At 42.3% G+C, this 10,162-nt stretch overlaps 1 protein-coding gene and 1 long non-coding RNA gene across 2 annotated transcripts; both read left to right on the top strand.

The window, feature by feature from the left end:
• The first annotated feature begins 3,144 nt into the window (after positions 1 to 3,144).
• On the top strand, positions 3,145 to 3,808 carry LOC133731603 (RNA pseudouridine synthase 4, mitochondrial-like). Its single transcript, XM_062158975.1, has 4 exons — positions 3,145 to 3,223; positions 3,337 to 3,477; positions 3,555 to 3,602; positions 3,698 to 3,808. The coding sequence occupies exons 1-4, from the start codon at positions 3,194 to 3,196 to the stop codon at positions 3,797 to 3,799; spliced, it is 321 nt and encodes a 106-aa protein (XP_062014959.1). The 5' UTR covers positions 3,145 to 3,193; the 3' UTR covers positions 3,800 to 3,808.
• A 1,466-nt stretch (positions 3,809 to 5,274) lies between these two features.
• LOC133729502 (uncharacterized) lies at positions 5,275 to 6,864 on the top strand. The gene is made up of 3 exons (XR_009856392.1): positions 5,275 to 5,728; positions 6,354 to 6,417; positions 6,709 to 6,864. It is a non-coding gene; the product is annotated as an uncharacterized LOC133729502 (long non-coding RNA).
• Positions 6,865 to 10,162: the final 3,298 nt, after the last annotated feature.

Here is a 10,162-nt window from a genome sequence, read left to right as displayed (position 1 = left end):
CGATGGCTGGGCCATCAGTATTAATTCAAGGACATGGAATAGCCCAAGTTCCCCCTACCAAATGGCACCTTGATTACTGTCACAGAAACTCTCTACGCTCCTAGGAGAAAATTGCACCTATGAATAGCTAACGGATTAAATGCGAAAACGCATGTAAAGAACAAAAATGAGTTCCTTTGCAATACCTCTAATGATTGTGAACAAATGCGCATCTTAGAGAAGTTTATGTGTCTCTCTATTGGACTCTATGTCACTATTCGAGCTATTAAATCCAATAAAGTTATGAGAGAAGATCTCTTGGATTTAGACACATATTGGCCTTGTCACAACAGGATAAGTCATCCTAGTCATGATATGATGATCCGTCTACTAAAGGCTTCACATGGACATCCTTTCTTTCGAGTGAAATGAAGCATGAATCAAAAGTTGATTCCTGGACTAAGTGTGACCGCCGCCGCTACCTCTGGCGCAACCACCGTTTGCCACCAGCCTAGAGCTGGCATAGTACTTATCCATGACGCCATGGATGGCGTCCATCATGGCGATGGCGCCCTAGGTGATGCTGCAATCACCAACTTTGCTTCAAATAGCGTTTCAGATGCTCAGACCCAACCAAAATCCTCATTGGTTGCTTTTAAAGCCTCTCGCTCGTTTTACAAAGCCTGTTCCTTAGGGAAATTAGGACTGAGACTGTCCTATGCAAAGGATATGAAAATACTCATTCTGTTTTGGATTCTATGGACTGATTCAACCAACTTGCGGATGTTTAAATATCTCATGATGTTGGTTGACACGCAAACACGCTAGTCACGTGTTGTGCCATTGTCCACTTGTAATGCTGCTTATGCTACACTCCTAGTACATATCATATGACAACGGGCTCACTCCCCGGATCATCCTATTCAGTCAATTAGATTTGACAATGCTAGAGAGTTTACATCGAAGACTTTTGATAGATATTGCAATGGGACTGATGTTGGACATCATATTCTCAAGAACACACCCAAATGGTCTCGAGGAAACGACCACGATAGTAGTCAGGACATTGCTAATGCACACCAATCTCTTTATATCCGCTTCGGGTGATGCAATATCTCATGCAGCGATGCTAATTCGTCTACAACCCACCGCCACTCAATCTACCTCTGCGTTACACCTAGTGTCTGGGTACAAGTATCGTACTTACGCAAATTTGAGTGTGCCAATTGCGTCGCCACAACGCTTTATGATGGATCCTTACAAACGAATGGGCAACCACGTTGGATTTGAGATACCAACAATCGTCCGTCACTTAATGCCCTTGCTAGGCGATCTCTTTACCGCTAGATTTGCGGATGTCACTTTGATGAGACAGTCTTTCCGTCTGTTAATGTCTAAAGTTTAGCGGTAGCTAAACCTTTGTTAACGCTAGTCCGATGGGCGGACCGTTGTTTACGATGTTCTCAGAGCTTTCGCTACCTGTCAAGTGAAATACAGAGGGCGTCAGAGGGAGACCGCGTTAGGCGGTCTTCACTTCTCCGATGCCTAAGTTAGTCAATGTATTTATGTTGACAAAGTAATAGTAGGTAAGTATTAAATGCGTAATTAATGAGGAGAGAAGAGAGAACCTTTTATAGGTGAGCAAAGAGCTGAGCTTCTCCATGTTTTCGATGTGGGACTGATGTGCTTCAGTCCCCAGCTTCTAGAGCTTCTGTCGTTGTCTTGGCACGGCGCGTCAGCGGTGATCTGGGGGTGAGCCGGGGCTCAGGCGGTAGCCCGCCTGGCTGTCACTAGGCCAATAACCTTAATATACAACACTTTTTACACAACGAAAAAAAAATTCGTTGTGTGATGTGGGAAAGTGAATCACACAACGTGTTTACTAAACTTACGTTGTATAAGGTGGTTAAAATTCTGAATTTTTTTTTAGAAGGTCATTGCACAACGGTTACAAGAATAATCTGTTGTGTGAATAAAAAAAAAATGCGGCGGATTTCCCTCCTAGATGGACTCAAATTTGGCTCCAAATTGTACCCTAGATGCCACTAAATTGTACAACAGTTTAGTTACTTGTGTTGTAGGAGTGTACTTGCAAATCATCATACAATGGTTTTTAATGTGCCGTTGTGCAAATGAGTGGCAAAATTTGGAGAAGTCTCCAAAATGGCATTCATTCTCTCCCCAAAACGAGTAAATTTGGCTTCAATGGTTTGTGATGCTTGCAAGTTCCTACAATACAATGAACTATTTCTGTTGTGTGATTGAGAAATGTCTAACCTCAGCGCCAAAACTGAAATTTTGATTGCACAGGTGGGAAATTTCCATCTTTATTCTCTCAACTTCGCTACACTTCAGACAACATATATAACTCTATATGTTGTCTGAGTAATTAAAAAAAATAAAAAAATTAATGCGAGGTGCCTTATACAACTCGAGGGCACCATTACAGAGACTTTCGTTTTTCAAGTCTAAGAGCAAAACCCCGAGCCTTTCTTCACTTCGAGCAAAATCCTTAGCCTTCCATCTCTCACTCCCACTTTGGCCTTAGAGAGTTTTCAGCTAAAAAACTTCCACACTTCACCGCTCTCTCATTTCACTTCCCTCTCTGCGATTCTCTGAGTTGCAACCCCTAACCCTCTCTTTTCTTCGATTTCCGATTTTCAAACTTTAAGAGGTGTGTAATTCTCCTTTCTCCAGTATCTCGACTTGAGATTAGGGTTCTTCATATTGAAAAAAAAAAGAGGTTCTTCGATTTGCTAGTTCAGGGTATTGGGAAGAAGAAGTTCATCAAGGAATGTGAAGGCTGGGTCTTCGGAACCTCCAATAGATCTCACGAGTTAGTGGCCGGGGCACCGAATAGATCTCCCGATCTTACGCCACCACCCAAACATTTCACGAAGACAAACAAAAGCGCCGCAAAACGTGGTTCACTCTACCTCCGTTCACTGCCACCGTAAACGGCGCCGCTTTGGGATGAGAGCTCTCAAAGATGTGTATACTAAACCCTCCACCTCCGCAGCTACAACGACACTTAAATGGGTCACCAGGTGCTGCCCCGACATTCCCAGAAGCCTTGTTCAGAAGCTCTTTCGCTTAAGACAGGTTGAAGTCTTTTGAAGTTTCATTACATTTTATAAATGGTTTTTGAATGGTGATTGGAAAGTGGTTTGCTTTGATTATTTATCACAGGTTCGAAGAGATCGAAGCATCTGACATGGATCAATGTGTTCAAGCACTTAAAAGGGTATCTGAAATTTGTGTTAACTTTTGTTTTGTTCTGTAATGGACTAATGGGTAGAGCTCAGAGCTTTTGTTGTAATTATATGGGGTTTGTTTCTGATTTTGATTTTCGTGAAGGTGGGGGCTAAAGACTTGATGAACTTAGAAGATCGAATATGTCTTCCTATTTCTGTGAAACAGTTCCCTGATGATAAACAAGAAGAGGGACATTGTAGTGAAGAAGAAGTCAAGTTTATTCATAGCCTTGTGCTGTATAAGGTTCATAATTGTGGTCTCTATCGCTTATGTGCATGTTAAGCTAGTTATCTTGCTTACACATGTTATTTTTATTTCAGGATCCAGCTATTGTCGTCTTCAATAAACCCCCTGGATTGCCTGTTCAGGTAGCTACTGATACTTAATTGATGAATTTGTTGTACTTTTGGTTTCTTGGTAGCTTTATTTGATTCTGGTGTTGAAATATATGGTGTTTGTACAGGGTGGTATTGGAATCAAAAGGAGTTTACATGAACTGGCTGCCACTTGTTTAAGTTACAGCTTTTCAGAACCCCCTCGTCTGGTGAGTTTGTGTAACTTCTAACTTAAGCAGGAGCAGGATTCATTATCTATAGCTGCAAGACTATAATCTAGAGTGCAAATGGAAATGAAAGAGGCATATTCATCGCATGTCTATTACACTATTTCAATTATGGCTCTATTGAAGAGTTCTAGCTAAATCATTGATTAACACCTTTTTCTGTTTGTTTGTTTGTTCTTTTTTTCTTTTCTTTTTTTCAAATTTTGAACTTTCAACAAGGCTGTGCAAGTTGTTAGCTATATTCATTCATCAGCCGAGGTTACAGTTATGGACCCACCTTTGTTGGATAAAAAGTTGTGTCATTATAGTCTAGAAAGAATGCCTAGATGGGATGAACTGAACATTTTGTTCAAGAATGCTGGGTAAAGTATCTACTTAAATACCTTAAAATAGTTTGACAGTGAATTGTGCATCTTATTCGAATCAATTTATTCCTATCCGATCTTCGATTTTCTCATTAACTAGATAAAATTTTCTGAATGTGAAGTTGTTATTTTTAAAACAGGGCTGTTGTTATATTTGGACTAAATGCACTGCAAGGCAGGACCATAGATTCCCATGGTGCTTCTGTGGGTGATTGGAATGCGAATAATGCTGAATCTTTTATAAGATATACAGTCAACAAAAGATACACAATTCATGGTTGGGAGCTAGGTAACTCTTCTATACCATACTTTTTGGTAGATATGTTGAAAGCCATATATTCTTGGAAAGCTGTTAAGAAATTTGATCTTGATGCTCAGGTAATGAACTATGTGGTAGTGGAGTTGGAACAAGAGTCACAGCAGACCAATACGCTTCGGACATAAACTCTCTCCATAACAAGGTGCAACAGAAGGAATGGATATCATTTCTTGTTTTGTTAGTGTCAGAGTTTTGATGGCTTGAACAAACAGGGACCTTTCCATGTCCTTTTTGACTGTTTTTTGTGTTTTTTTTGGAAGACCAATTACCTGCATTCACAATATCAAAGTTTTTAACTTTTAATTTCTAGTTATCTTTTCCCAGTTATCAAAACAATTTCCTTTTCTTTCTCTGATATATATTTTTTGTTACACTGGATGGGATGAAACCCTTCATTATCCTAATCCACTTTGTGCACCGTCCATCATCATTTGAGCTTAAGGGCTTTACATTCTCCATATTGAAAAATATGAGACATGGGTACTAAAAACCTTTTTTTTTTTTTTCTTTTACCTGGTTTCATCCCTAGGAACATTCTCTGTTTTAAATAGTGGATCGAAGGGCTTGTATTCTGAGTCGCAATTAAATGTGGCCACTATATGTTAATATAACCTCACCTCTGTTGTAATATTTGGGTTCTATAATGATGAATATTATATGAAGACAAATTCTTTCTGTTGCAGTCTCTGGAAGTTGTGTGTTTGTTGCTGCATTCTTTTTCGTCTGGAGATAAACTATTAAACTACTCTCTGATCTATGCATTTGTTTTTATGCTATTCAAAGAGAGAAGATAAGTGAAGCTAATCAAGGTATGCTTTGGATCTACATATGTGATTAATCTGGAGGTTGCTTGGGCTCCATTTTGTTTAAGGAAAAGAGACTTTGTGTGGGACACTAATTTTATACTTTTTGTTCTTTTGGAAAGTCTCTTTTGATATTGAAATGTTGACGTGTTGTTGTGGAGGAACAAAAAGATATCAGCTAGTGTTTTAACTGCTGCAACTTTTGTTTGGGTGCTCTTTGAATGGCTCAATTATCATTTCTTGACTCTTGTGGGTTTTGCTTTGGTTCTAGGTATGCTTGCTCAATTTCTCTGGTCAAATTTTTGGGGATTCATTTGGAGGCGATTCCAAATGTTCAGTTTGAGACTTATTCGTCAACGTTGCCATCTCAATTGGTGAAATTAATAGAGGGCTGGAGCTTATTCAGGATGTTGCTTGTGGAGGAAATCTGAAGCAATTTCTTGTGGTATGTTGAACTATTACTTTTTCTCCTTTCTATAGAAATGTGCATATTTTATATGTACATGTGTTCATTTTATATGTACAGATGTGTTCTAAGTTGAGGAAATATCATGGAAGATTTGCATGTCAGTTGGTAGATTAGATATGAATGATTAATATCTCGAAGATTGTAATGAACTCTAGAGACATCTTCCCAGGTTGTTGCAAGCTTGTGGGCTGATTAACTCTGATTAATTAAACATTCATACTTGGAAGACCACGTACCAAAATCTTACTTCTTTTGCTTTCTTATGTCGGCAACTCTTCAAAATTTCTTGCAACAAAATTGGTTCAAAACTTGTTGCATCCTCTTGGAATAAATTTTAATTGGCTTTTCAATATATGCCTTGGATGATGCTGCACTTCAACACACCCTTTGTCAGATGGTGTGTCAAATTTCTTTATGCACTTGATTAAAGTTTCAAGATGGTGTGACTTTCAACTTCTTCTTTTTTGGTTCTGCATTTCATTTGCATCATGACACATTGCACCCAAGAAATTTACTTGTCATTCTTTTAGACCGTCTCTTTATCTTGGAGTTGGCTGCTACCCAGTTGTATTTAATCTTGACAAACTTGTTTGCTTTGCAGGCTCCAAACAAGGACAGCAGCTGCAATGTCAGAAAATGCCATAGTTCTGAGTTTTAAATCGAGGGTGAGTCCCCTGTTTATTTCTTTTAGTTTCTTTGCATTGGTTGTGCTTTTCTTTTCTTTTGTCTTTTTTTGAATTGGTACTCTGTCAACTCCCCCGGAAACATTTAGTTCACAAAATGCTTTTGATTTGTTTGTGAACGTAACCATACAAAGTACCAAAAGCTGGGGCTGACTGAACTCTCTTGTGCAGGTTTAAAGCAGAACAGCAACTACAGTCATGTTTATGCCTTCTTTCATTGCTTGGATTATATATAATTGAAATGATGAATAACTGAATCAATGTATTGTGTAGGTTGGAGCTGCGTTTTCCATGGTTTACATATTTGGAGCTCCGGTCATGTTTGTTGGGTGAGAGCAGTGCTACACACACCTCAAAAAGTTGAATGTAAAATCAATTGTGAAGACCCCTTTGGTTAGAATGTTTTTGTTCTTTTAATGTTGGTTTGGATGATTGGGAAATGCTCCTTTTTTACATTTGAAGTTTATAGTATGAGTTCGATTAATCATTTGATGTTTGCAATCAGTTTTGTTTCCAATTGATCAATGTTCATTAGGTAAAACTGAGCACTAATAATGCACAAAATTCAGGAAATGAAAATGATCATACAACCGATTTTAATAAATGGCAATCCAACGTTGTCTCAATACACACAATTTGGGTATCTACAGAACGCATTTTTATATATCTCACAATGGTTTTACAAAAATTATGTCTTCTCATTTACAATCACACAACTGTAAAAATTAAACTACGTTGTCCAAAACTAAGTCACACAATGACCATACTCTACAACTGAAGTGTGAGTAGAAATCAGACGACAGTGAAATTCCAAAAAATGTTGTCTGACTAAGCTTTCCAACAACAGTTTGTAAACAAGTTCTGTTGTATGAAGGATGCACCTGCCATGCGCAGCATGGCTGCACGGCAGTTGTGCCTGGCATCTGCCGAAAGAATGCACAACGCTGATAACAAACAAATGTTGAGTGTTTGTAAGTCATACAACGGTGCAGAACCGTTGTGCCATTTTTCATCACACAACGCGCCGATACACAACGGACATTGTCCATATCCCACAACGAAAAATGTCTGTTGTCTGTTTCGTTTTTTGGCCTAGTGTGTGTTTCCGTAGGTCACACCTTTGGTGGGAGTTGGTACCGCTGGCGGTAGCATAAGCGTGGCTCATTATAGCTAATTATGCTTGCAAATGCCTATGTAAGTACAAGTCCCCCAAGTCCCCAGTCAAAGAGGGCAATCTTGGTTGGGGAGTTGCCTAGCGGTCCGAAGCGTTGCTTCCGCCAGTCTTGCAAAAGCATAATTAGTGTCAGTACGTTGCCAACCATGGACTTACTGAACAAACGCTTTATACCCTTCCGGGTGGGCCCCTGCTAGGCCCCCCAGGGAGTCCCCCACTCCCCGGCTAAGATAGACCTCCGTTTGGCCGGTGTATTGTTTGTTAAGAGGAGCTGCGCTGAGCAGAGGGTGTTGGGTAGCGAACCCAATCTTTGCTACCCAAGTGGCGAGGGTCAAACTTGCCTGATCAGGGCGTCGAAGACTGTTGATGTGTCCCCCCTTTGTCCCGGAGGACCATGGTTTGACTGCAACGCTGTGTGGCGGTCGTTGTCAAAGTGAGGCGTTGCCTCGGGAATCGCCGTTGGCGGAAGTCCCTCCGCTGTTAGTAAGTGGTCTGCAGTGTGGCGGGAACCTGGCGGTGACGGCCTCGTTTGCGAGGTTTGCAAACTGGAAATTCCGCTAGCGGTGTTTCGCTTAGCGGAGACTATCTTGCTTGCAAGATGGAAAGGGAGAAGTTTCGCTAGCGGTGTTTCGCTTAGTGGAGACTATCTCGTCTTGCAAGATGGAAATGGAGAAGTTCCGCTAGCGGTGTTACGCTTAGCGGAGACTATCTCGCTTGCAAGATGGAAATGGAGAAGTTCCACTAGCGGTGTTGCACTTAGCGGAGACTATCTCGCTTGCAAGATGGAAAGGGAGAAGTTCCGCTAGCGGTGTTGCGCTTAGCGGAGACTATCTCGCTTGCAAGATGGAAAGGGAGAAGTTCCGCTTTGGCAGTTAATATTCCTGCCTTGTGGAATATTGCTTCGTACAGACGCTTCGTCTGAAGGTGCCCGACACGTGGCTAACATGTATTGGGTTAGCATGTGGAGTAATGTCCCCGCAACACGCCCGTCTCTTTGCCATTAATGCGAGTAATTATTGATTTTTGTAACCGGGGCGTCGTCTCGGTTAATCCGGAGAGTAAGTGTGAGCGTGGGGCACGTGTACGGTTATCAGGCGATGTCTTTTTGTAGCGGACGGCCGAGATTGACCTGATGTTGACATAAAAGATAAGGAAACCTGGAGGTTTAACACTTTGTACCTTTGCGCATTATCGTTGTCTTCAAGCCTTGCTCTGAGATCCGAGCAGAAGATTGTGGCGATTCCGTGAAGTTATCGATCTTTGAAGCACGAATATCTCTTACAGTGACGATAAGCGCCCTCGATCGCATAAAGCTTTCATCCTTGAGGTTGGTATCTTGAATCTCACTCCTGTTTTATTGGTTTTTCGTGTGTTTGCTTGTCAGTTTCTGGGTTTTTTGATTTGGGGTGTTCTGTTCTTCCTCCGGCGTGCTCTGAGGGTGTAAAGCGAGTTTTGGGGGTGGGGTTGGGTGTTTGATAGAGAGTTGGGGCTTTGGGGTTTGCTAGATGGTCGAATCTAGGTTTGAATGTGGATTTACGTTGTTCTTGTTTTGGCATTTTCTGGGTTTTATGGGCATGGGTGTTCTTGGTGTTCTTGGGTGCAAACAGAGATAAGTGTGAGTTTAGATCCTGTTGGAACTAAGTGGTTTTAGGTTTTAGGGTTTTTGGGATGGCTAGCGTCGTAGATATCTCGAGCGGTGAGGATTCCGGGTCTGACGAGTCGCTCAACGTGGCGGATAGGGTGTTTATTGACTCGTTGCGTCCGTCTGCCCCTGTAGGAACCTCACCGTCCGAACCGTTAGACATTGTGCCACTACAGACCATACCTTGGGAAGTCGCCATGGGTCGTGCTGGTCGTCTTGAGAGTTCTAGGGCAAGAGAAGATGCCGCTACTCGCAAAAGGCGGGACGAGAGGCTGGCGAGTAATAGCGCCGCTAGCGGCTCTGCTGACGGGTGAGGGAGGCTGGCGGGGAAGAGGTTGAGTCAGCCTGGGTTCTTGGTGACAGCACAGCGGTTGACGAGGCGAGAGGGCCAATGACGGTCATCGCCGTTGACCGTGTGAAGCGGGTGTTCCGCCTGCCAGGTATAGTGAAGTTGCGACCGCCGCTGAAGGATGAGAGAGCGTCGTTCCTGTTAGCGGGGCACGCCGCCGTGCATGAGGCGATCTTCCGCCAGGGAGTGACATTCCCACTAGTGCCAAATCTCTAGATTTTGGTTTCCGAATTTGGCGTCGCCTTTGGGCAAATTTGCCCTAACATGTGGCGGTTACTGATGGCGCTCAACTCTCTTTGGCGCTTGTCCGGTTGTGAGGGTCCAACCGTGGCGGAGGTGTTGCACTTCTACGAGTTGGTGTACGTGAAGCGCCAAGGATGCATCGGGCAAGTGAACCTGAGCCGCCGCCAGGGGGCGCCAAAGCTAATCGAGAACCTGAAGGATTCCATGTCACCCTAGCGGGGAACCTTCTGTGTTTGCTACCGCCGAATGGGAGTATCAGGCAGGGTCGAATGAGGGGGAGCCGACATTTAGGATTAAATCGGAATTTCAACCTATCCGA

The sequence above is a fragment of the Rosa rugosa genome, chromosome 2 (assembly GCF_958449725.1).
Source record: "Rosa rugosa chromosome 2, drRosRugo1.1, whole genome shotgun sequence".
NCBI lineage: Eukaryota > Viridiplantae > Streptophyta > Magnoliopsida > Rosales > Rosaceae > Rosa > Rosa rugosa.
This window is presented reverse-complemented; position numbering and strand designations above follow the sequence as displayed.

What these genes read in the sequence shown, in the direction of transcription:
- LOC133731603 (XM_062158975.1), top strand. Translation starts at nt 3,194, where the DNA reads ATGGATCAATGTGTTCAAGCACTTAAAAGG. An exon ending in GTGTTCAAGCACTTAAAAGG is followed by an intron (nt 3,224 to 3,336) that starts GTATCTGAAATT and finishes ATTTTCGTGAAG; the next exon opens with GTGGGGGCTAAAGACTTGAT. An exon ending in ATAGCCTTGTGCTGTATAAG is followed by an intron (nt 3,478 to 3,554) that starts GTTCATAATTGT and finishes TTTTTATTTCAG; the next exon opens with GATCCAGCTATTGTCGTCTT.